The sequence below is a fragment of the Oncorhynchus tshawytscha genome, linkage group LG09 (assembly GCF_018296145.1).
Source record: "Oncorhynchus tshawytscha isolate Ot180627B linkage group LG09, Otsh_v2.0, whole genome shotgun sequence".
In the NCBI taxonomy this organism is placed as follows: Eukaryota; Metazoa; Chordata; class Actinopteri; order Salmoniformes; family Salmonidae; genus Oncorhynchus; species Oncorhynchus tshawytscha.
This window is the reverse complement of record NC_056437.1, coordinates 17,371,865-17,398,219: the sequence shown is the minus strand read 5'-3', so window position 1 is coordinate 17,398,219 and position 26,355 is coordinate 17,371,865. Positions and strand designations below refer to the sequence as shown.

General features: G+C 43.3%; 3 protein-coding genes across 9 annotated transcripts; 1 reads left to right on the top strand and 2 right to left on the bottom strand.

Moving 5' to 3' along the window:
- Positions 1–1,384: 1,384 nt before the first annotated feature.
- On the top strand, positions 1,385–17,199 carry LOC112257474 (RILP-like protein 1). Of its 4 annotated transcripts, XM_042326633.1 has the most exons (11): positions 1,385–2,005; positions 6,171–6,318; positions 8,852–8,970; positions 9,391–9,489; positions 9,596–9,742; positions 11,001–11,162; positions 13,627–13,677; positions 13,762–13,916; positions 14,086–14,193; positions 14,520–14,607; positions 15,345–15,482. In XM_042326633.1, exons 1-11 carry the CDS (start codon positions 1,718–1,720, stop codon positions 15,348–15,350), a joined length of 1,371 nt encoding a protein of 456 aa, XP_042182567.1. In that variant the 5' UTR covers positions 1,385–1,717; the 3' UTR covers positions 15,351–15,482. The 4 variants fall into 4 exon arrangements, with proteins under 4 accessions (XP_042182567.1, XP_042182566.1, XP_042182568.1 ...); XM_042326632.1 differs by lacking the exon at positions 14,520–14,607 and having other exon boundaries at positions 1,386–2,005; positions 15,345–17,199; XM_042326634.1 differs by lacking the exons at positions 13,627–13,677; positions 14,520–14,607 and having other exon boundaries at positions 1,386–2,005; positions 15,345–17,199.
- A 32-nt stretch (positions 17,200–17,231) lies between these two features.
- On the bottom strand, positions 17,232–19,313 carry snrnp35 (small nuclear ribonucleoprotein 35 (U11/U12)). Its single transcript, XM_024431058.2, has 2 exons — positions 18,383–19,313; positions 17,232–18,286 (listed from the first exon to the last, which is right to left on the bottom strand). The coding sequence occupies exon 2, from the start codon at positions 18,255–18,257 to the stop codon at positions 17,457–17,459; it is 801 nt and encodes a 266-aa protein (XP_024286826.1). The 5' UTR covers positions 18,258–18,286; positions 18,383–19,313; the 3' UTR covers positions 17,232–17,456.
- Positions 19,314–19,574: 261 nt separating this feature from the next.
- LOC112257473 (N-lysine methyltransferase KMT5A-A) lies at positions 19,575–26,245 on the bottom strand. Of its 4 annotated transcripts, none has more exons than XM_024431054.2 (7): positions 25,964–26,245; positions 24,144–24,294; positions 23,331–23,613; positions 22,074–22,161; positions 21,093–21,152; positions 20,697–20,887; positions 19,575–20,505 (listed from the first exon to the last, which is right to left on the bottom strand). In XM_024431054.2, the coding sequence occupies exons 1-7, from the start codon at positions 25,970–25,972 to the stop codon at positions 20,295–20,297; spliced, it is 993 nt and encodes a 330-aa protein (XP_024286822.1). In that variant the 5' UTR covers positions 25,973–26,245; the 3' UTR covers positions 19,575–20,294. The 4 variants fall into 4 exon arrangements, with proteins under 4 accessions (XP_024286822.1, XP_024286823.1, XP_024286820.1 ...); XM_024431055.1 differs by having other exon boundaries at positions 23,331–23,610; XM_024431052.2 differs by having other exon boundaries at positions 24,138–24,294; positions 25,964–26,244.
- Positions 26,246–26,355: the final 110 nt, after the last annotated feature.

The following is a 26,355-nucleotide window of genomic DNA, read 5'->3' as shown; positions in this document are numbered from 1 at the left end:
TTGACCCCGCCTTTGTTCAGGGACACATTATTCAATTTCTGTTAGTCACATGTCTGTGGAACTTGTTCAGTTTATGTCTCAGTTGTTGAATGTTGTTATGTTCATACAAATATTTACACATGTTAAGTTTGCTGAAAATAAACGCAGTTGACAGTGAGGACATTTCTTTTTTTGCTGAGTTTATCTACACACTAAGTACACAAAGTATTGTACCTCAACACATTCGATAGCCTTAAACCATAAGTTAAAGTGCAGTAGTAAATTATGCACTAATATCACATGTTGTGCTGTGTTTTATCCTCACAATCTGATTTTTGGTAAGATAAACTCAACTATCCCTCAATGGTAACATAAAAACTAGAAAAGCCCATTGCATGTGTTCTGTTTCTAGGTATTTCTGTCTTTCCACTTACCAGTATGTTGTTTTAAGGTCTTGTGAATCAGTACCAAGTTCCAGTGTATCATCATGTAAATCTCCTGTTTAGTTTCACCTCCCTACAGCTATGTCATAACCCCTCCCGTTGCACCTTGCTTTGTTTGTTTCTCTCTCCTCCTCCCTGCTCTTCCTCATCTTCCTCCTCCTCACCATCCTCTTCCTCCTCCTCCCCCTCTCGAGTGGCACAGTGATCTAAGGTACTGCATCTCAGTGCTAGAGACGTCACTACAGACCCTGGTTTGATTCCAGGCTGTATCAAAACATGCTGTGATTGGGAGTCCCATAGGGCAGCGCACAATTGGCCCAGCGTTGTCCAGGTTTGGCCGGGGTAGGCCACCATTGTAAATAAGAATTTGTTCTTAAGTGACTTGCCTAGTTAAGTAAAATGTAAATCAATTCCTCCTCCTTCTCCCACAAAACTCACTCAATGAAAGAAAAGAAGCGTGGTTAGCCAAATTTTCAGAATAGTTTTATCTGTGACCGTGTTAGGCCTTATAGTCTACTACTTGAAGTATGTGTTTACATATTGCACCAATGTATGTATTTTATTGATTACTATTTTAAGTTTATTATATTGTACATGTTTCATTTGACAGTATACTGTAGTGCTGGGTGGATTTCCATAGTCAATGTTATCCTTTCTATAATAAACACAATCCAGTCATTACACTAATCCTTCTCCCCTCATTAATTATCATCATAGGATGGCAGGTAGCCTAGTGGCTAAGACTGTTGTGACAGTAAACAAAAGGCTTACGGTTCAAATCCCTTAGCCGACTAGGTGAAAAATATGGCTATGTGCCCTGTATTCTGTCACAACAACTGATTTTTTTTGCCACTAGTGGGAGATAATATACCACTCAGTCTGAGATGTCATGTTTTATTATTTTTTCCAAATTCAACCTAGCAGCGACCTCATGCGACTGATATTCCTGACATGCGCATTACAAACTGCAATCTGACCACAGAATCGGAAAAAAACGACAGCAAAGACAAGACCACAATGGGACAGCGCCGGGTGATTTCATCAAATTTATCAAAAATCCCTTACAAGACGTCCGACAGGAGTAGAAAAACGCAATCGATACGCATTTAAGGACTTATTGAAGTGGATCAGATAGACACAGAACGAGCCGAACGACGAAAAGTCAATAGCTTTTCCTAAGGGAGGAAGTTTATTGTGGCGAAGGAAATATAATAGACCGGGTAGGCAGGGTGGGTCTGCGGAAAGCAGCCAGAGCGGGGTACAGTCAGAATACAAACTCACCCACCCAGCCAGACATGGAGGAGTTCGGGTCAGCGTTGGAAAAGAATGTGACCGATTTAACGGTTATGGACGTGTATGACATAGCCGCAGTAGTGGGCCAAGAGTTTGAGAGGATCATTGATCAGTACGGCTGCGAGGCTCTGTCCAGGCTCATGCCCAAAGTAGTGCGGGTGCTGGAAATCGTGGAGGTGATGGTCAGTAGGAACAGCATCAGCCCGGAGACAGATGAGCTGAGGCTGGAGCTGGATAAACTACGGCTGGAGAGGATGGACCGGCTGGAGAAAGAGAAGAAACACAAGAAGGTCACAATTATCTTATACAGGATGAGATAAATCATAGGCCTGAGATTAATAATAGGGGTAGTTGTTACCAAACGTAGCCTAATTTAAAACAGTAGGCCTAATAATAGGCATAATAGCCTAATCATTTAAGGTGAAGATAAGACAATACTGGTAACAAAAAATAGAAAAGAAAGAAAGAAAACAAATAGAAAGAACAGAAAGAGAAGGCAACTAATTTGCCATCATGAGAATAATGCAATTACATTGTTATAACAATAACTTTGAAAAGTGTACTAGGCATTTTGAATAGTTGGCCGATACTATATATTAATATAATTGAAAATCTAACCACTGATATACCCCCTCTAAAATATGAATCTGACATTAATGACAACTTGATTGACTGTGGATAGGCTACATTGTTACATTTCACTTCTTGTATTGCTATGCGTGGGCTGTTATGTCACAGAAATTAATTAGGATATGTTGGATATAGAATCATTATAGGATTATTGAGTTGGGGCAATAGCCAAGGTAGTCTATTAGGAAAAAAATATGTTACTGAATATATAGGGTCACAGCACAACTCTTCACTTTTTTAAATGTTATTTATTTCACCTTTATTTAACCAGCTAGGCCAGTTGAGAACAAGTTCTCATTTACAACTGCGACCTGGCCAAGATAAAGCAAAGCAGTGCGACAAAAACAACAACACAAAGTTACACATGGGATAAACAAACGTACAGTCAATTACACAATAGAAAATCTGTGTACCATGTGTGCAAATGAAGTAAGGAGGTAAGGCATTAAATAGGCCATAGTGGCAAAGTAATTACAATTTAGCAATTGACACTGGAGTGATAGATGTGCAGGTGTTGGCTTTGGGGAGCGCATGCTACGGGTGGGTGCTGCTATGGTGACCAGTGAGCTGAGATAAGGCGAAGCTTTACCTATTTGGCGACAAATATGTAGCAAGGACCAGCCGACGAGAGCGTACAGGTCGCAGTGGTGGGTAGTATTTGGGGCTTTGGCGACAAAACGGATGGCACTGTGATAGACTGCATCCAATTTGCTAGTAGGTCTATAACATGTCACATTTACATGAAACCTATATCTCTATCCCTAGTTATGTTCCTCTGCCCTGGGCCCAAGCCCGTAGGGGGCCCAGGGGCAGAATTAATATTATATATGTATAAAAAATACATTACTGGAACCACAGGAGCTGGGTCTCAAATGTTCAAAATAAACCAGAGAGCTTAACTTAGCCACAGAGGATCAAAAGCTTCTCTATAAAAAAAATAGCTGTGGATTAAGTTTTATCACAAGCGCATACAGGTAACTGGAAAAATTACGGAAACACCAAAAGAAGAGCTTTAATGCGCCAATGAGTCGTCCTAAACCATGCCAGGAAGATGCACCTCACACTAGAGGTCCACCGATTAATCGGAATGGCTGATTAATTAGGGCCGATTTCAAGTTTTCATAACAATCGGAAATCGGTATTTTTGGACACCGTTTTGGCAGATTTATTTATTTATATATACATTTTTTACACCTTTATTTATTTAACTAGGCAAGTCAGTTAAGAACACATTCTTAATTTCAATGTCGGCCTAGGAACGGTGGGTTAACTGCCTTGTTCAGGAGCAGAACAACAGATTTTTACCTTGTCAGCTCGGGGATTCAATCTTGCAACCTTACAGTTAACTAGTCCAATGCTCTAACCACCTGCCTCATTGCACTTCACGAGGAGCCTGCTTGTTACGCGAATGCAGTAAGAAGCCAAGGTAAATTACTAGCTAGCATTAAATTGATCTTATAAAAAACAATCAATCAATCATAATCACTAGTTAACTACACATGGTTGATGATATTACTAGCGTGTCCTGCGTTGCATTTAATCGATGCGGTGCGCATTCGCGAAAAAGGACTGTCGTTGCTCCAACGTGTAGCTAACCATAAACATCAATGCCTTTCTTAAAAACAATACACAAGTATATATTTTTAAACCTGCATATTTAGTTAATTATTGCCTGCTAACATGAATTTCTTTTAACTAGGTAAATTGTGTCACTTCTCTTGCAACAGAGTCAGGGTATATGCAGCAGTTTGGGCCGCCTGGCTCGTTGCGAACTGTGTGAAGACTATTTCTTCCTAACAAAGACAGCCAACTTCGCCACACGGGGGATGATTTAACAAAAGCGCATTTACGAAAAAAGAACAATCGTTGCACGACTGTACCTAACCATAAACTTCAATGCCTTTCTTAAAATCAATACACAGAAGTATATATTTTTAAACCTGCATATTTAGGTCAAAGAAAACCAGGTTAGCAGGCAATATTAACCAGGTGAAATTGTGTCACTTCTCTTGCGTTCATTGCACGCAGAGTCAGGGATATGCAACAGTTTGCTCCCTCTGCTGTTTCCTGATGTTCATGATCATCTCCTTTGTTTTTTTGACATTGAGTGAGAGGTTATTTTCCTGACACCACACTCCGAGGGCCCTCACCTCCTTCCTGTAGGCCGTCTGGTCGTTGTTGGTAACCAAGCCTACCACTGTAGTGTCGTCTGCAAACTTGATGATTGAGTTAGAGGCGTCCATGGCCACGCAGTCATGGGTGAACAGGGAGTACAGGAGAGGGCTGAGAACGCACCCTTGTGGGGCCCCAGTGTTGAGGATCAGCGGGGTGGAGATGTTGTTTCCTACCTTCACCACCTGGGGGCGGCCCGTCAGAAATTCCAAGACACAGTTGCACAGGGCGGGGTTGAGACCCAGGGTCTTGAGCTTAATGACGAGTTTGGAGGGTACTATGGTATTAAATGCCGAGCTGTAGTCAATGAACAGCATTCTTACATAGGTATTCCTCTTGTCCAGATGGGATAGGCCGGTGTGCAGTGTGATGGCGATTGCATCGTCAGTGGACCTATTGGGGCGGTAAGCAAATTGGAGTGGGTATAGGGTATCAGGTATGGTAGAGACAATATGCTCCTTGACTCTCAAAGCACTTCGTGATGACAGAAGTGAGTGCAACGGTACGATAGTCATTTAGTTCAGTTACCTTAGCTTTCTTGGGAACGGGAACAATGGTGGCTATCTTGAAGCATGTGGGGAAAACAGACTGGGATAGGGATTGATTGAATATGTCCGTGAACACACCAGCCAGCTGGTCTGCGCATGCTCTGAGGCAGCCTTGCGAGGGTTAACACGTTTAAATGTTTTGCTCACATTGGCCACGGAGAAGGAGAGCCCACAGGCTTTGGTAGCGGGCCGTGTCAGTGGCACTGTATTGTCCTCAAAGCGAGCAAAGAAGTTGTTTAATTTGTCTGGGAGCAAGACGTTGATGTCCGCCACTGGGCTGGTTTTCTTTTTGTAATCCGTGATTGACTGTAGACCCTGCCACATACGTTTTGTGTTTGAGCCGTTGAATTCCCACTCTACTTTGTCTCTATACTGATGCTTTGCTTGTTTGATTGCCTTGCGGAGGGAATTGCTGCACTGTTTGTATTCGGTCATGTTTCCAGTCTTCTTGCCATGATTAAAAGCGGTGGTTCGCACTTTCATTTTTGCGCGAATGCTGCCATCAATCCACGGTTTATGGTTAGGAAATGTTTTAATAGTCACAGAGGGTACGACATCTCTGATGCACTTGCTAATAAGTTAGCGTATACATCAATGTTGTTGTCTGAGGCTATCTGGAACATATCTCAGTCCATGTGATCGAAGCAATCCTGAAGAGTGGAATCCAATTGGTCAGACCAGCGTGGGACAGAACGGAGCACGGGCGTTTCCTGTTTTAGTTTCTGTCTATAGGCTGGGAGCAACAAAATGGAGTCATGGTCAGATTTGCCGAAAGCAGGGTGGGGGAGGGCTTTGTATGCATCGCGGAAGTTAGAGTAGCAATGATCCAGAATGCTAGCAGCCCGTGTCCCGCATTCAATATGCTGATAGAATTTAGGAAGTCTAGTTCTCAGGTTAGCTTTGTTAAAATCCCCGGTTATAATAAATGCAGCCTCAGGACATATGTAAAGGCTGTATGTAAAGGCAGGATGTATGTAAAGGCAGCCTCAGGATGTATGGTATCCAGTTTACATAGAGTCAAGTGAAGTTCTTTCAGGGCAGACAAGGTATCTCTGTGTGTGTGTGTATATGTTAACACTATGTGTGCGTATGTGTGTGTGTGTAGGAGTTGGAGCTGGTAGAAGATGTATGGCGAGGGGAGGCCCAGGATCTGTTGTCTCAGATCGCTCAACTTCAGGAAGAGAACAAGACTCTTCTCACTAACATGTCCATCAAAGATCCCATGAGTGAAGAGGACCTACAGAGGCACGAAGGTACTCAACCCTAAACCCCTCACTCTACACCCTGGACTCTTAACCCACACATGCATTATTACTTTAAATGTTTATCTGGTACTGTCTCTAAACTTAATGAGAAGTCACATCAACTCCATTTAAGTTATGATAACAAATGAACTTCTTTAAAATTGTTTTTAAAATCTGTGTTTTTGCATGTACATTGAGTGATTGATTGATTAATCGTATACTAAACTAATCCAATCATTTAGTTAGATTTTTTGCACCCGTTACTGAAAATGTTGTTCCAGTTTATATGGCTTAGGTTGCCTGCTAACACAGCTCCTAAACTTGTCAGTCATTATGAATGCAGGTTTCGGGTGAGTAAACATTGAAACTGTTGGATATCCTAACTTCAGCTGGACACCAATAGGAATTACACATCACTTTGAAAGCCAATATAATGTGACTTGCACCTGGGGTTGCTTAATTCTGGTAAATTTTCCAAGTTTTCCAGAAATCGCAGTTGGATTATTCCTGGAAATCCTTTGTGGGATTTTTTGTATTTTTAATATGGGAATTTCAATAAAGTTACCTGAATTTTGTAGGCCTGATGTGGCCTGTACACCATGGGTTTCAGGTCACTGTAGTAGGGTAATGTAACGGTTGTCGTCAGTGGAAGAAGGAGAGAAGCACAGCGTGGTTAGTGTTCATCTTGATTTAATAATAATCAAAAAACTGAACACTTCAAATTACACCACAACAACCGAAACAATGCAGACACACAAAGACTGAAAACAACCACCCGCAAACCCCAACACCAAACAGGCTACCTAAATATGGTTCCCAATCAGAGACAATGACTAACACCTGCCTTTGATTGAGAACCATATCAGGCCAAACAAGAAACCCCACATAGAAACAGAAAACATAGACTGCCCACCCAACTCACACCCTGACCACACTAAAACAAAGAAAATACAAAAGAACTATGGTCAGAACGTGACAGGTAAAGCTTGGCCTCAAAGTAAGACTTTATGAGATATGAATGTATTGTTATGAGTTTAATTATAATGATAACATTCACCTAAGAACTCACTTTGACTGAGAATGAACGAATTGAACAACCATGGCTCTGTCACTAACAAATACAGTCATGGGTGGTAACTACAATTCAGTTGAAAAGGCAAGACACACTGGGAAATTATATTGGGAGACGTTACTCAAACATTTTAAGGTGATACAACTTAAATCTGGACCCCCTACAGGGTCACAGTGACTCTATCAGTTTGAGTAATGACTACAAAATCATATATTAAAATATACAGTATATTAAATGCAACAGGTTTCCTCAAATGTTTTTAGTAATGGGGCACATTGGGTTTACAGTGCACACACAATAACAATATTGAAAGAATGTGGGTTACACATACATACTATACAAACACCCTCAGAACAGCCTCAAATTGTCAGGGCATGGACTCTACAAGGGGTCGAAAGCATTCCACGGGATGCTGGCCCATGCTGACTCCAAAACATCCCACAGTTGTCCTTTGGGTGGTGTACCATTCTTGATACACACGGGAAACTGTTGATTGGGAAAAACCCAGCAGCGTTGCAGTTCTTGACACACTCAAACAGGTGCACCTGACACCTACTACCACACCCTGTTCAAAGGCACTTAAATGTTTTGTCTTGTCCATTCACCATCTGAATGACACACATACACAATCAATGTCTCAATTGTCTCAAGGCTTACAAATCCTTCTTTAACCTGTCTCCTCCCCTTCATCTACACTGATTGAAGTGAGTGGGATCGTAGCTTTCACCTGGATTCACCTGCTCAGTCTGTCATGGAAGTAGTAGGTGTTCCTAATGTTTTGTACACTCAATGTACACCGTCGCTCCCTCGCTCTCTCTCTCTCACACACACACACACACACACACACACACACACACAAAGGAGGCCTTCTCTGTGTTTGAGGCTGAGCCAGTCTCATCACTGCATGAGTGGCTCTGTTGTGATGTCACAGAGGGGATACAGTCCCCCTGACGCACACACACACACACACACACATACAAGAAGACGGGCACAGAGACAGACCACCCTCAGTGTTCCGTACACCTGCTAGACACACACACACTGCATAATCATGCTTCACGCACACGTAAGTCTCCACAAAGTCCCCCCAGTCCCCTCTCCACCTGCTCAGTGAGTCCTGACTGAAGTTTAAAAGTCTTGCTTCCTCCATCGTTTATATTCAGGACTGTGTCAGCCAGGGGTACGCAGTGTCTGTGTCAGAGAAATCAGGTGTGTGTGCTGTTTTCTATTTTAAATCTAGTCGGGCTCACAGACAGGAACTCCGCTGCTGTGCTCATATTCACTTGATGTATTCTCCCATGCAGTTCAACATGTGTACACATAATACACACAGGGTATTCATGTTGTTCTAACTTGGCTCCTTTCTCCTGTGTCTTGGCTGCCAGGCCTTTATATTGTTCCTCTATACTTACCCCTCTCTGCTCTGCATCTCAGGTTGTCAGATCTGATGTTGACTTGTTGCGTTGCCAGGTATGTCGGAGCGGGAGCGTCAGGTGATGAAGAAGCTGAAGGAGGTAGTGGACAAGCAGAGAGACGAGATCCGAGCCAAAGACCGCGAGCTCACGCTCAAGAATGAGGACGTTGAGGCAGTAAGGGTGGCAGGATGGGTGCTTGCTTGGGGTAGAAGTTGTCCCTCCCTATACATAGACCTAAGATCAGCTAACCCTTCCCCAATTCTACCCTTAGCCATTAGGAGGGAGAACACAAAGCTGACCTTAAGTCAGTGGTCAGGGGTCAGGGACTCCTTGTAGGGTGTGGGGAATCTGTTTATTTATTCAAGTGTATTGATTTGATGGATCAATTAACTCTCTTCTCTCTCTCTTTCTCTGTTTCCCTCTTTATTATATCCTCCTGTACTTGTTCTCTCTCTGTGACCCGCTCTCTGTTCTGCCTGTCCCCTAACTCTCTCTCACACTTCTTCTCATTTCTCCCCCCTCTATCTCTATCTCCACCCCATCCATCCATATCCCTGCATCTCCCTTCCCCTCCATCCCTTCACCTCTTTCTAGCTCCAGCAGCAGCAGTCTCGTCTGATGAAGATCAACCATGACCTGCGCCATAAGATCTCTGTGGTGGAAGCTCAAGGGAAAGCCCTCATCGAGCAGAAGGTTCCAAGCCCTTAGGATGTGTAATACATATTGTTTTACCAACTGTATTTGCAAAACAAAAGAGTTCAGAATTATTTTTAAAATGTATTATATTTGTATGTTTAAGGTGGAACTGGAGGCGGGAGCTCAGGCACGGGTACAGGAAATGGGAGCACTCCGGCAGGAAGTTACACGTTTAAGGGAGCGACTGCAAGGAGACATGCCCCCTCAGGGTCCAGAGGTGCCTCCTCCCCAGCTCCCATCCCCTGCACAGGTAATAACAACACCTGCTCAGGTCGCACAAACCCAGCCAGGCACAGCTACACAGGAAACACTCACCTGCACATGTAACTATACAGTTTATACAGGCAGACATGCTCCCAGCAGACCCAGGTGCTACATTATAACCCTGGCAGCCTCTGGCAGAGTCACATGCAGTGTGCTGGTATTCTCTTTTCTTTCCACATCTATGAGAGTATCTTTGCAGCCTGAGTTAATTTATAGCAGTCTGACTCACAGCCTGTAGAGCCTGGCTGTAGCTAGTGAGTCAGGGAGCAGGGAGTCTCTGCCTCATCGGAAAACATGACCTAGCTATCATATGAGGGGTTGGAGGTGGAGGGAGGGGGCCAGGACAGAAATAGCTTTCCTTCCTTCTACCCCTCCACAGTCAGCCAACCAACCAGCCAACAAGAGGGATATAAAAAGATACAGAATGGCAGCCAGAAAATTCAGGACAGCTAAAAGTGACCTGACAATGGCCTGTATAGTCACCAAATGGGTTCACTGGTAGCCAAATGAAACACTGATTTTTTACAGACTTCATACAGCAAGTGTAACACGTACACTGAGTGGACAAAACATTATGAACACCTGCCCTTTCCATGACATAGACTGACCAGGTGAATCCAGGTGAAAGCTATGATCCCTTACTGATGTCACTTGTTAAATCCACATCAATCAGTGTAGATGAAGGGGAGGAGGCAGGTTAAGGAAGGACTGTTAAGCCTTGAGACAATTTAGACATGGATTGTGTATGTGTGCCATTCAGAGGGTGAATGGGCAAGACAAAAGATTGAAGTGCCTTTGAATATAGTATGGTAGTAGGTGTCAGGTGCACCGTTTGTGTACCTCAAGAACTGCAACACTGCTTGGTTTTTCACGCTCAATAGTTTTCCATGTGTATCAAGGATGGTCCACCACCCAGAACATCCAGTCAACTTGATACAACTGTGGGAAGCATTGGAGTCAACATGGGCCAGCATCCCTGTGGAAAGCTTTCGACACCTTGTAGAGTCCCTGCTCTGACAAATTGAGGCTGTTCTGAGGTGCTGTGCAACTCAATATTTAGGAAGGTGTTCTTAATGTGTTGTACCCTCAGTTGTACACTCATCACCCACAATACTCTGCAATACGATTTATGTTTTCACTTTCCTTTTACAATGTCTGTAAGAATTTTCTAGAGAGATTTGATCTCAGTGAGACTAACCTGGATAAAAAAAAAGGTACAATAACTCCCCCCTCCCCTCCCCCAGCCTGGTATTCCCTCCTCAGAGGCGGGGATTCAGGGTGTGGGCTGGCCCGAACCAGACAGACACTACCCCCCAGAGCTGCGGTTGGGGCATTACGATCCCGCCCCACGTCTCCCGTCCCTGGATGCTGATGAGGATGTAGAGGAAGAGGCAGTGTTGCTATGGGTAACACCGTAGTGCTAGCTAGCTAGCCGCCCCCAGAATGGTGTGTTTGTCGTGACCTCTAACCTTTGCACCGCCACCGTCCCCCTAAACAGTGTTCTATAGATGCTGGTTTAGCTAGAGAACAGAGTGCTGCCTGGGTGACCGGTCAAGGACTGTGTTTTTGATCCAGCAAACCTTTGTAGTTCAGCATGTGAGTCAGTGAACCCTTTTCCCTAACTAAACTTTACCACATAAGTGTTTGTTTGAGAGTAAGATGAAGAGTGAGGGATTGTGTATGGATACAGTATGTGTTGGAGTGTGCATATGCATACGTTACAGTCAGTGTGTGTGTCGGGGAAAGATATATACAGTATATATATACAGCACCAGTCAAAAGTTTGGACACACCTACTCATTCACAGGTTTTCCTTTATTTTTACTATTTTCTACATTGTAGAATAATAGTGAAGACATCAAAACTATGAAATACCACATATGGAATCATGTAGTAACTAAAAAGGTGTTAAACAAGTCTAAATATATTTTATATTTGAGATTCTTCAAAAGTAGCCACCCTTTGCCTTGATGACAGCTTTGCAAACTCTTGGCATTCTCTCAACCAGCTTCATGAGGTAGTCACCTGGAATGCTTTTCCAACAGTCTTGAAGGAATTCCCACATATGCTGAGCACTTTTTGGCTGCTTTTAATTCACTCTGCTGTCCAACTCATCCCAAACCACCTCAATTGGGTTGAGGTTGGGTGATTGTGGAGGCCAGATCATCTGATGCAACATTTCATCACTCGCCTTCTTGGTCAAATAGCACGTACACAGCCTGGAGGTGTGTTGGGTCATCGTCCTGTTGAAAATCAAATGATAGTCCCACTAAGAGCAAACCAGATGGGATGGCGTATCGCTGCAAAATGCTCTGGTAGCCATGCTGGTTAAGTGTACCTTGAATTCTAAATAAAGTGTGTCACCAGCAAAGCACCCCCACACCATCACACCTCATCCATGCTTCATGGTTGGAACCACACATGCGGAGATCAGCCGTTCACATACTCTGCGTCTCACAAAGACACAGCAGTTGGAACCCAAAATCTCAAATTTGGACTCATCAGCCTAAAGGACAGATTTCAACCAGTCTAATGTCCATTGCTCATGTTTCTTGGCCCAAGCAAGTCTCTTCTTTTTATTGGTGTCCTTTAGTAGTGGTTTCTTTGTATCAATTTGACCATGAAGACCTGATTCACGCAGTCTCCTCTGAATAGTTGAGGATGACATGTGTCTGTTACTTGAACTCTGTGAAGCAATTATTTGGGCTGCAATCTGAGGTGCAGTTAACGCTAATTAATGAACTTATCCTCTGCAGCAAAGGTAACCGTAACTTCCTTTCCTGTAGCGGTCCTCATATTTCATCATAGCGCTTGATGGTTTTTGCGACTGCACTTGAAGAAACTTTCAAAGTTCTTGAAATATTCCGGATTGATTAACCTTCATGTCTTTAAAGTAATGAAGGGCTGTCGTTTCTCTTTGCTTATTTGAGTTGTTCTTGTCATAATATGGACTTGGTATTTTACCAAATAGGGCTATCTTCTGTATACCAATTCCACAAATTAACTTTTAACAAGGCACACCTGTTAATTGACATGCATTCTAGGTGACTGGTTGAGCAAAGCTGTCATCAAGGCAAAGGGTGGCTACTTTAAAGAATCTCAAATATATTTTGTTTGTTTAATACTTTTTTGGTTACTACATGATTCCATATGTGTTATTTCATAGTTTTGATGTCTTCACTATTATTCTACAATATAGAAAATAGTAAAAATAAAGAAAAACCATTGAATGAGCAGGTGTGTCCAAACTTTTGCCAGCTACTGTACATGCACAGTGTGTATGTGGGAGTGTGTGTGTGCTCCTGCCTGCAGTTCTACTACCCCAGTTTGAACACCCCAAATGTTGATTTAGATGGCACAGAGCATGTGTGAATTAAGTGTCCCTCTACCAACTATGTCAGTGTGTGTGTGTGTGTGTGTGTGTGTGTGTGTGTGTGTGTGTGTGTGTGTGTGTGTGTGTGTGTGTGTGTGAGATAACTGGGTCAGACTGTACCACTGCAGCTGTCGCATCTAAACATAGACTGCACTGACACCCCATGGACTAGTTCAGTCCCTTCCCTTTCATCTGCAATGGCAAAGTATGTAGTTGGCACCAACGAACTTAGAGCATTAGAACGTTAGTTTAGCCAGTCATGATAATAGCATGACTGGTTGTTCATGCCTCTTTTTTTCACGCTTCATTTGCTACACAGTGACTTGCTAAAAGACTGTTTGCTGCATGACTGACCTCTGTTGGTTGCAAGCAATGAGTTAGTCTGAAGCTCAGTATCTGAGGTAAGGAAGGAAGGCAGGAAGGAGAGAAGGGTGCATTGCCTTAGTATTGTAACAGGGACCAGGGTCTGACCTACAGTTCTCTTCCTGTGCCACCAGGAGGCGATGTGTGATCAGTACACACCTGCTCTGTTTCAACATTTTACCAAGGTATCTCTCCTTTCTTCTCATTTCTTCCTGCCCTCCTCTCTTCCTTTCATCATCCCATGGTGTAATGTGGCTGTCCCCCACTAGGAGGCACTATGTGATGAGGAGGTGGACGGCCTGGACCAGAAGGATCCCAACAGGCCCCGGTTCACACTACAGGAGCTGAGAGACGTTCTGCATGAGAGGAACGAGCTCAAGTCCAAAGTGTTCGTGCTGCAGGAGGAGGTCGCCTACTACAAAAGGCAGCCATATTTATTTTTACCATACAAACAGAACATGTTTAGAAAAACATAAACAATCAGATGAGATTATCGCAGTTTGTCAGGTTTAATTTAAGAAGTTAAAAGTGAATAATATTGACAATGCTGATGATGATGGTAGTGGAGTGATAACTGTTCTTCCCCTCTCCAGTGAAGAGGTGGAGGATGAGACCGGGCCTCCCACTCCTTCCCCATCCCCCGAACAGCTGAGGCCACGGCCCCGACACAACGCACAGCCTGAGTCAGGAATCAAACGCCTGTACGTACCAATCACACAGATACACTGGATACCTTTAATATGTCGCATTTATGATGCGTACGTGCATTTATCTCCTGGTCAACTAAATCAGCAAGTGTGGTTTAAAGTAACCACCATCTGGCAACAACACCAGTAACATGGCTACATCTCACAGCAGAATAATATAAATTAAATGGGCTGTGGTTGATGTGGTCCCTCTCCCTCTGTCTCTCTCTCTCTGCTTGCCTCTTTGTGAATGTCTGTGTGGATGTGCTTGTGCGGGTATACGCATGTGTGTATTTATACCTGTGTGTGTGTGTGTGTGTATGTGTACCTCTGTGTGACAGGATCTTCACAGCCATAATGCCGATGGTGGCGGCTGGATTGATTCCAGATGACCCCACTTTACAGCCAATCAGACGTCTCATATCTCTTGTACGACCCCTGTCATTGGTTGGCCTCTGTGTCACTCACTATCTTAGCTAACACCCCCCATCCAATGCTTTTATTCGTGTGGCCAGGAGTTTTTTCTTACCTTGTGATCTAACCAGTAAAAACTCTGGGCCCTGTTTATCGGACCTGCATGGACCCTCCCACCCCATGTAGGTGTTTGTATTCTGATTGGCTGATTGTGGGGATATCTAAATCACTGTCCAGTGTGAAGATGGTAGATCATTAGAATCAGCCAATCAGAATAGGATGTTTATTCACTCCCGTTTCCAATTCACTAACAGATTTGTATAAAACTTTTGCTTTTGCTCTGCTCCTGTTGCTTTGTGCTCTTACCCAGATGCACTTTCAGTCTCCACTCATAACTCACTAGGTAGAAATCACAGGAGGTTGGTGGCACCTTAAATGGGGAGGACGGGCTCATGGTAATGGCTGAAGCAGAATAGGTGGAATGGCAGCAAATACATCAAACACATGAGCCATTCCATTAGTTCCTTTCCTGCCATTATTATGAGCCGTCCTCCCTCAGCAGCCTCCACTGGTAGAAATGCATCTCTCTTCTATGTATTTTAACAGTTATAACCAGGACTCTAAATAATATGTCTGGAGAACATAAAGGAACAATGACGCTGAGTAGTGAAGTCCACTTTTTTGTCTCCATTTTCTCTGTCCTTCTCGACTCTTCCCTCCTCTGTTCTTCCTTGCTTCCTCTTCTCTCCCAGGTTTAGCTTCTTCTCTCGTGACAAGAGGCGGAACTCCCAGCGGAATGCACAGTTTGATGACAGCTTCAGCTCGTGGGCGGGGAATGATGAGGTGTACACGGAACAGGCCCAGGAAGCTTTGCAGCACATGTAGTGATTGGACAGCGTTTGATGATGTCACTCAGAACTCTTTCCCTGTAACGTTGCAATGCACTTAAAGGCATCGTAAAGGTTAGCTTATTGCACAGTACACACACCTACAGCTCAGCACAGCCATCCACCTACTGAAATACATACTGACACTGAAATACCATCTGCTCTAAGTAACAGAGTCATTCACCCAGCATCTAGAGTAGTGAAACCTAACCACCCTGGCTTTGGCAGTAAAATCCTTGCCTTGCCTTGGGACTGTGCTTAGTGTGCCTGCTGCAGCACAATGGGATTGTGTGACATTTTTGCTTCTAAGTGACAGGAATCACAGAGGGTTGAGGGTGAAGAGGAGCCTTTCTTTATCCCAAAGTGAAACCCACCAGAATTGATGGATGCTCAGTGGTTCCCTTTGTGTTAGAACAGGCAGGGATACACTAGGTGTGTGAGAGATACACAGAGTCAGGCTTGGAAGGATTGTGGAACGAGGTGACAGGAGAGCGAGATAGAGGAACCACACGAGACACTCCAGATAGAGAATCATGGGACACAGAAGAAGAAAGAGGAGGGTTCAATCCAGTAAAGAAACCTTGAAGACAAGTGGGCATGTTTTTTTAAATGATTCAAATAATGGTGGCAGTGCTGACCCAGATGTAGTTGGCTCTGAACCATCTTTATACTCCCTTGGTCCTGAGCTAGACCCGTCATGTCCTTAGAGGCAGCTAGGGGGCACTATGGCTAGGCCCACCTCACCAGCTAAAAAGTGTGTGAACAGATGTGGTGTTTTTCTTTTACAGATCGACCTTGCACATAAATTAATACGTTACTGGGTGTTGAGATGGAATTGCCCAATTTAAAGAAAATGTTATGGGTTTATATTTTTCCAGTGGTGAATGAAGCACAGAAGGTTGTAGTTTTACAATGTCTTATGGAAAGACAGTATTTTTGTTTTGGAATTATTTAACTAGATGCTGCTTGCTGCTGCTTTTTTGTTTTCAGGACTAGCCAAGTGGTGTACATATGAAGCAAGAGAGACAAAAATATGCAAGTTTGGCTAACTGTATTTGATATATACATGTACATTTTGAATGGGCGCCATGTTGGAACCAAATGTGACAACACAAACTAAAAACACCATTGAGAATGCAAATTTGAATGTTGTTGTGGAATATTTGGTTTAAACATGGATGACAGTTTGCCAAACTCTGTGCTGTGGCTTCAAGATGGTTTGTGAGAAGTAAAATGGTTAGTGTGGATGAGGGAGGTTCTTGATAAAATGAGTAGTCCTGACTTCAGCAGTCAGGCAGACATAACGCCTCAGCATCACTATGCTAAGAGATCATTAACACTATTACTATGACTGGACAACTTTTCAATCATTTATTTTATGATGCAAGACACTTAATCAAGGCGCAAAACTAGGGCAACACTTATTTGTGACAAAAGGGATTGATAGTCGAGAAAGGTTATATCTTGTCTGGTGGCAACATCTACACCAAAATGTACACAAAGGGGAAATAAATACAGAATCTATCCAAACAAGGGAAGATGAGGGAAGATGTCAATATATGCAAGACATCCTTCTTTTGCAACAAACTTTATGGACCCGCTTCACACCAAGTAGATTTCTATTGGAAGGATTTTAAATATGATAAATGTCTCAGTTTTCATACAGCTTGTTGCCTTTTTTTCAGATATGCAAACTCAATAAATATGGTGATCCCCAGAATGTTTCATGTATTATGTAAACTTTCTTCAAAATCAGACTGTAAAACAAACTTTATTCACTGCATAAAGAACAGGTAGATAATAACACCCTGCTGAGCCAGGCCAGCAGAAGGTTACAGATGACATCACCTGTCCACACCATCCAGGTGAGAAACAAAAGACCAATGTAGTCCACATGTTCTTGTATTACTCGCTCCACCTCACTCTCCACCCATGCATCCTTTCAGATGTCAGAGAAGTCAGAGGAACCACTGAGTTTCATCTCCTGTCTCTGTGTCTGTACTTATCATCCCTGAGTCTTCTGTCATCCCTCTCTCTCCTGTCATCCCGCTCTCTCGTCGACTCACGCTCATAACTCCTATCCCTCCTCTCTCGGTGGTACTCCCTTTCTACTCCCCTCTCTCTCCCTCTGTCTCGGTCATCTCTCCTCCCCCTACTCCCCCAATCAGTCTCTCTCTCACGGCTCAGGGACCCATCTCTGTAGCGCTCCTCCCTCTCTCCTCCTCTCTCACACTCTCTGCTACCACCACCCCATTCCTGGTTCATGGTGACAGGAAGGTTGATGGGTTTGCGGAAGGGTCTGTCCTTTCCACCAAACCGCAGCTGACCAGACTCCTTCTTGCCCCCCTGCCCTCCGCCCAGCCGACGAGGTACCCATCCCTTCAGGGTCCTCTCCTGCTCGAAGTCCACAAACAACTCACTTTGGTCCACCACTAGTTTGTTGGCGTCTCGCCTCGCCCTGACCACGGACCGCTCCTCTTTGTATTCAACGAAGGCATAGCCTTTAGAGAACCCAGTCACTATGTCCCTCACCAGGCGCAGCCGGCGGATATCCCCGTAATTGGAAAACACTTCATTAAGCTTCTCCTCCGTTGTTTGAGGGTTCAAGCGGGCCACGAATAGAGTGAGGAGCGGGTCCCCCACCACGGCTTTGTTGGGTTTGTAGCGGGCGACCATGGCTCTCCAGACGGCCCGGTCATGCGGCTCCACGTCTGTGCCATCGATGCTGCCCGCCTTGAGAGGGTCGTAGACTTTTGCCACTGGACTCCAGTCGTTCATAACTCTTTCTCTGACACTAAACAATGTGGCTGAAAAAAAAAACAAATAGTTTAAAAAACTGTACATAAAATGTACATTTGTTTGCGACATAGCTACTGATCATTTTGGGGTGGGTCATTACTTACAAGACGTCGCTGCAAGTTGGACACCAGTCGGAATCTAAAGAATTGTGCATCACTCAAAACAGTCCGTGTAGGAAATGTTTTAATTCAGTACGTTCCGGTAAGAAATGTGTCTCAGTAAGGCCTGCTTTCTTCTTCTTCGATATCATGGCGGTCCGCAAACAAACATTTAAAGTACATGCTGCCACATACTCTGCTAAAATGTACGATCAGTCATGATCTGCCGAATTCTGTACTTCCATGAAAAATACAAGTAAAAACAAAATAAATCGCTACTAACTTCTACCACAACCTCAAAATTCTCTGACATTGAAACTAAGGAATCCTATCTATACTTTTCCCGGCAAAACTTTCTCAAACCTCAGCATCACTGATAAGCTTTTACTTATTTGACCCGCTTTCCTACTGATCAACCTTTTGGCCATAGTCACTCTGCCTCCCTTAACATTTTCTTTAATATCATCTGTGGACATAGATATTGGGACCACCGTGACGACTCACCTCAACGTAGCATAAGCTCCAGGTACATTGCTTTTAATCTTCCCATTAAGCTTTTCCACTTGCAGAAGATTCCCTTGCTGAGCCTGGCTCTAACAAAATATTAGCAACCTACAATTTCTAATGAACTGGGCTCTCTTTCTATACGGCATTAGTTAGACGGATAGGTTGTAAATGAGTCCATGTGATCTCATCAAACCACTCACTCGGACACATTACTCTTTTGTCCTACCTTGACCTTTTTGCTTTCTACACTAGACTCTCAACTGCTTTCAGTATGATCCCTCTTCTTCCTTTCTTTCCACTAGACCATTCAGATCCTTGACCCTCATCCTCCCGCTCCATATCATCAGCACGGTCATCCATATTGATCGCACTCCAGCACAGCTGTTGCTTTTCCAACCTTTTCTCTATTTCTTCCACACTTCTCGCCATTTCCCTTCCCGACCATCGCAGAACTTCTCTTGGTGACACCTATGAACAAGCCCACCCCGTAAAGCCAGTCCTATAGACGTTATTTTTAAAAATAGAAACAGGTGTTACTGTGCCTTTAAACAGTGTATTTATAAAACCTTTTATATCAATGTGTTTCAGGGAAGGACAACCTCATGCAATCATCACATCAAATAACAGAGGTGATCTGTCTGATGCTCTCAGGACAGTAGTAATACAAGTAATAAAATAGAGAAAAAATATATACTTTGCATAAAACATGTTTATTCAACAATGCCTCCACCCGAGCATTCATATGTATTTAAATACTTCCTTATGGAGCATTTGTTTGTGGACATTTTTACAGTTGTGTGTTAAGATGGTATAGATTTGTTCAAGTTCATAAAACAACTCTACTTAACATGGCATAAAATTTACATTTCAAATATTGTAAGTTTCAATGGTTGGAATCATATTCCAGTTTTTGGAAACTTTTCAAGAGGGCTCATAAGTTTGCATCTCATATTTCTGCATCAATCAGAAAGGGCTCTGGCACCATAAATATAATTATTGCTGAGCAACTAACTACTATACAACCGATTATGAAAAACTTTGTATAAAAATGCATTACACTAAACTACAACCTGCATGCCGTGGAAGCACTGGTCTACCAGTAATACAAAATATACAAAAAGAAATGTGCTGGAAAAAACTAGCATGTTTCATATAGACGGATAAATATATTAAAAAGTATTGATGTCAGCAAACATTTAGAAGATGTATCTGGATCTAAATGTGTTTAAGTCACTGTAACCTAACCCATCCTCGAAACTGCCTCCTCCTAGGTTGTGCGCACACACACGCCCATTCCCCCCTCTGAAAAAAATGTGCTAACACATTCTGTTGCTAAGGCAATTTTTACATTAAAAAAACAATCTATTAAGAAACCATGGTGTTGTTAGCATTCTTCTTCGAGCTGTCTCCATCAATATTTAAGCCAGGGGTGGGATGCGATGGAAGATTTGCTGCGGTCGCCATAGTCGTAGAGCAGCTCCTCGCCCTCATCAACGTCTCGCGATGCCACCAGGATGAGGTGAGGTATCCCGTTGATATCATGGAGTTTGGTTTGACAGTTGCCATTCTTACTGTGGTTGATCAGACGACCCATGCGACCCGTTTCTTTCGTGGCGTCCACACTAGAGGAAGAAGCAATTGAAAGAACGCTGGTATTAAGTTGATCTAACACGTTGGTTATGGTTGAAAAGATATTGTATCATGAAACTAAAACAAAGACTGCATTAGTGCTGCAAACATTGAGAACACTGAAATTGCTTTGCGGCTATGCCAGAGATGCCACACACATAAAAGGGGAAGTGTTTTGACCTACCAGTAGGTTTTACAGATATACTGAAAGTAGTACATGTAGCAGCCGGTGGTAGGGTTGAGAGCGTATTCGGCCTCCTTTGTTTTGGCATCGGTGATCTGCAGCAGGTCTCCATGGTACTCCACTACATACTGTCCCTTCTGGAAACACTGGGTGGCAAACACTCCTCGACCCTTCCCATCAATATGCTGCACCTGAACCAGATATATTTCACTCAGATATTGGAATACAATATAGTCCAAAAGTCAAGCTAAAAAAAAATGACAAGCTAAAAAAAGGTAACAAAGCATTTCTAAATAATCAGGGGAGGGGACATTGCATGTGAGATGCATTTCATGTCTGCAAATAAACATGCCAGTCTGATAGTGAAGTTTCAAAAGCTGTGATCAATGAGTGTACCTCCATTCCTTCCTCGACCCCATTTATGATCAGATCATCGATGTGTTTCTTTTGTTCACACTATGAGAAGACAAGTACAGAGGACATGTAATGATCACTATGTCATAAGACTAATTGAAGAACACAAGTCCTTATAGTTGCTAATGCCATTATAGTCAATTTCATCTTATACATTTTATGAACCTTTTCCATTTAAGAAGAACAAAGTTACACTGCAAACATAAAAAGGTCAGCTTTGTTTGGTCAAAATATACCAAATCCTTGTTGATAAATAAACAAAAAGCCCTCAAACCAGTGTTTCCTCTGAAAATCAGCTGGCCGCTGGCCTGAACACATTCTTTCAACCTGGGGGTTGGGTTGTGATTCAGAACAATTACATTGTGGGTCGAAAACATTTGAACACTTTAAAAACCCGGGAGCTTGTTGTGTTGCAAATTCCATTCTGTGAGCGGCGAGGCAGACATACAGTGCACTCGAAAAGTATTCAGACCCCTACCCCTTTTCCACATTTTATTACGTTACAGCCTAATTCTAAAATGGCTAAATGACTGCAGCAGAAACACTGCATCAAACAACAAATGGCATGCAGGTGATGTGCGCAAACACAAGACACACTAAATTGTCATTGCGATCCTGGCTGATATGTTGATTTTTGTTTGATTGATCAAACATTTTATAAACCTGCATAAATAAATTACATTAACAGAAATTATTAAATTAATTTCCATGACTTTCCCAAAACTTTTCATATTTGATCATTTTCCAGGGTTGGAAATTGCCATTTTAAAATTCCATGACTTTTCCTGACCTTATGAACCCTGAGCGACTGATAAAACAGAATGACGGGTGTTCAAACAACTAGGTTCTCATTCCACACTAGCTCTGTTTATCTTCCAATACACTGTACAGGACACTGCTTAATAACAGCATGATATTGGTCAATATTTTAGTGGTACAAGGTAATACATGCCCTTTACTCACCTTCAGCTCTGATCTGCTTTTCCTGGAACTTCTCCTTATAGGATAGTAGTCTGTTACTTTGCGGTTTTGGGAATTTCCGCTCTCTGCCCTGGAAAGGAAACGTATGAACTGACATTAACAATCAATACCATTTTTAAATCTACGGGTACATATGAGCCATGACCACATTCTTGTGAAAGTGAACAAAAACGCAATGTGTCCAGCAGAAGCACAATGTGTCCAGCAGAAGCACAATGTGTCCAACAGAAGCACAATGTGTCCAACAGAAGCGCAATGTGTCCAACAGAAGCGCAATGTGTCCAACGGTAGCGCAATGTGTCCAACGGTAGCGCAATGTGTCCAACGGTAGCGCAATGTGTCCAACGGTAGCGCAATGTGTCCAACGGTAGCGCAATGTGTCCAAGCGCAATGTGTCCAACGGTAGGCAATGTGTCCAACGGTAGCGCAATGTGTCCAACGGTAGCGCAATGTGTCCAACGGTAGCGCAATGTGTCCAACGGTAGCGCAATGTGTCCAACGGTAGCGCAATGTGTCCAACGGTAGCGCAATGTGTCCAACGGTAGCGCAATGTGTCCAACAGAATGTGTCCAACGGTAGCGCAATGTGTCCAACAGAATGTGTCCAACAGCACAATGTGTCCAACGGTAGCACAATGTGTCCAACAGAAGCACAATGTGTCCAACAGAAGCACAATGTGTCCAACAGAAGCACAATGTGTCCAACAGAAGCACAATGTGTCCAACAGAAGCACAATGTGTCCAACAGAAGCACAATGTGTCCAACAGAAGCACAATGTGTCCAACAGAAGCACAATGTGTCCAACAGAAGCACAACAGAGATGTTGCAGCCCTTTATGGTAAATCAATTATAAAATTGAAAATCAAGATTTTAGACAGTAAGGCCACAAATACATTGGTATATGGGTGCTAGCCTGTTTCTACTTCAGCAAATCTGTAACTTTCTTGCCAAACAGGTTTTGACAAATTGATTCTGTTTGGCAAGTCAACAATGTAGGTGTAGGCGTTGTTGGAAGCAGAAAAACACAAGTACCCACGCTTCCACTACCTCAAGTTCAGTTTAGTGTACTCCAGATAGGTACACATGGGAGAAGTGCCAACTATGTGCAGTTCACCAGTCTCAATCCAAATACACCCTTTTACTTAATGATCTACATGCTCCAGATTAGTGCATGCATTTATGACATCCCAAGGTATGAAAACACCAGATTTTTTTTAATGATATCCAGTGGTAGCTTACATTCTAAGTGTTGACTTCTTTCCTTTGGCCTTGCGTCGGATGTCCCTCCTTTGGTTGGCGAGGTGAATGGAGGTGCTGTTGGCGAGGAGGGTGTGGGTGATGTTACTGGGGGCAGGAGGGGAGGAGTGCTCAGATGGGGCATGGAGGCAGGAGACTGGGGAGAAGTGGAGAAGCTGCTGGGGGGCCTGGTGCTCTTCTGTCCTGCAGGGCCGCTGGCTGTGGCTCTCCTCACGATCCGCCAGCTTCAGGACGAATGCCGCCTCAGAGTTGAGTTTCCTGGCTACTGGGTGGGGAAAGCAGAGAGGAAAGTCTGCTTAAGAACACCAATGTAAAATGGGAAATGAGGAGAGGAAACCCCTTTAAACTGTTGAGATGCTGCTCAGACCAAATCCCCCAGCTCCTTCTTACTTGTGATGAGAAGATGTGACTTATAAAGGAGGGCTGAAGTGATGGATCCTGATGAAGCCAACCTCTTAAACCTTTTAAGTTTACCTACTCAGCATTCACAATGCAAATAAGTCTCTACACTGAATTTACACATCTAGGCCTTTTCAATGATATACAATACGCTGATCAAACACTTGCAACTTGAGTGGATTAAGCTAATTGATCAAGAATTTACATTGATCTATGTCTTTTCAATTCTATACAATACATTGATCAAACACTTGCAACTTGAGTGGATTAATCAACAAGATCTGTTGCACACTCAACAAGATAACTGATCAAGCAGAACTGCATAATGGAAAGAGTAGGACGTGAATGCACTGCAGTAGTTAAATGATCAGGCTACTACACACTACATACCGTCACCTTGTCTCTGTGCATCATTCTGTATAGAGCAGCGTCCAGTGTACTTTCCCTCCTGTATGAGTTTGATGGTCATCTCATCAAGGGCAGGGGATTTGGACTTGCTGTGGTTCTGGTTTCGGAGAGTGATGGAGTGGCTGTTTAGTAACATGTCCTGTCAAAGAAAGAGGTGGACGCCATCAATGATTTGTTGTTTTGAGTATGTGTGCGACTGTCAAATCAAAGTTTATTGGTTGTGTACACAAATTTGCAGATGTTATCACAGGTGCAGTACAATGCTTGTGTTTCTAGATCCAACTGTGCAGTAATATCTAGCAATACACACATAATACAAAAATAAATTAAGAACGGGGCCTCCTGAGTGGTGGAGCAGACTGAAGGCACTGCATCACAGTGTTGCGGCATCACTACAGCCTGGGGCCTGATCCCAGGCTGTGTTATAACCGGCCGTGACCGGGAGTCCCATAGAGCGGCGCACAATTAGGCCAGTGCTGTCCAGATTAGGGGAGGGTTTCTTCCGACACAATTGGTGCGGTTGGCTTCCTGGTTAAGCGAGTGGGGGTTAAGAAGTGCGGTTTGGCAGGTCATGTTTCAGAGGACACATGACTTGACCTTCGCCGCTCCCGAGCCTGTTGGGGAGTTGCAGCGATGAGATAAGATTGTAATATCACAAAATTGGGGAGAAAAAAGGGGTAAATTTACAAAACAATTTATAAAAATAATAATATCAAAATTAACAATAACATTAAGAACACCTGCTCTTTCCATGAGACTGACCAGGTGAAAGCTATGATCCCTTATTGACGTCACCTGCTAAATCCACTTCAATCAGTGTACATGAAGGAGAGGAGACAGGTTAAGGATTTAAGCCTTTGGACATGGGATTGTGTATGTGCGCCATTCAGAGTGTGAATGGGCAAGACAAAATATTTAATTAAGTGTCTTTGAACAGGGTATGATAGTAGGTGCCAGGCACACCGGTTTGAGTGTGTCGAGAACTGCAAACGCTGCTGGGTTTTTCACACTCAACCATTTACTGTGTGTATCAAGAATGGTCCACCACCCAACTGTTGGAAGTATTCAACATGGGCTAGCATTCGTGAGGAATGCTTCGACACCTTGTAGAGTCCATACCCAACAAATTGAGGCTGTTCTGAGGGCAGAAGGGGTGCAACTCAATATTAGGTGTTCCTAATTATTTGTACACTCAATGGTGTGTGTGTATATATACACAGTATATTACTAGAAAGTGTGCACAGCTGTGGTTATATAGGATGAGCCTTGACTAGAATACATTATATAGATAGTGGGTAAAAGTATGTAAACATGTAAAGTGACCAGCGTTCAATGACTATGGACATAGGGAAGCAGTCTCTGGTGCAGGGTATGTACCGGATGGTAGCTGGCTATTAACAGTGACTAAGGTCAGGGTACTGGGCAGAGGCTGGCTAGTACAGTGACTAAGGTCAGGGTACTGGGCAGAGGCTGGCTAGTGGTGACTATTTAACATTATGATGGCCTTGAGATATAAGCTGATTTTTCAGTCTCTCGGTCACAGATTTGATGCACCTATACGGGCTCCATAGTTGTTAACTGAATCCCTTCATTTATCACGTTAAATTGTGACAAGGCTGTTTTCGAGAACATGCCAAACGTGACTGGATAATTCACCTACAAATACCTATTGCCCACTGAAAGCGACTAACTTTTAATTTCACTATTCGCTAATTCAACCGATAGAGTAACTAGCTAGTGCCGGGTTAGAGAGGATAAGATATACAGCTAGATTAGCTGGCTAACCATGCTAGCTACAGCCAACGTACCCCGTTCATTTCTGTCTTATTTTGTTTTTTTGTCTTTTTATGCGAAAGGCTTTCGGTCCACTCTTCTGTTGCAGTAAAAAAAATATCCAACAGCCGTATGTCCCCTGCGTCACACAACAGTCATCGCTCCTCTGCCTTTGTACACTCTCTTCCGTCTCCACAAAGGATACTTTTTTGTATGTTTTGCTTTGAAATTATTCAGCCCATATAATTTCCACGGTTCCTTTCCTCCGCCATCTTTTATTGTAACTCATTCTCTCGAGGGTCCATGTGAACGTTTGTGACTGTATTTATAACGTAAGGTCAACAGGAGGCGCTGTCTGACAGTGTTTCGGGGAGTTGGCTTCCGAGAGCTTCCACACAAAGCATTTGATTTTATTAATCAACATGAA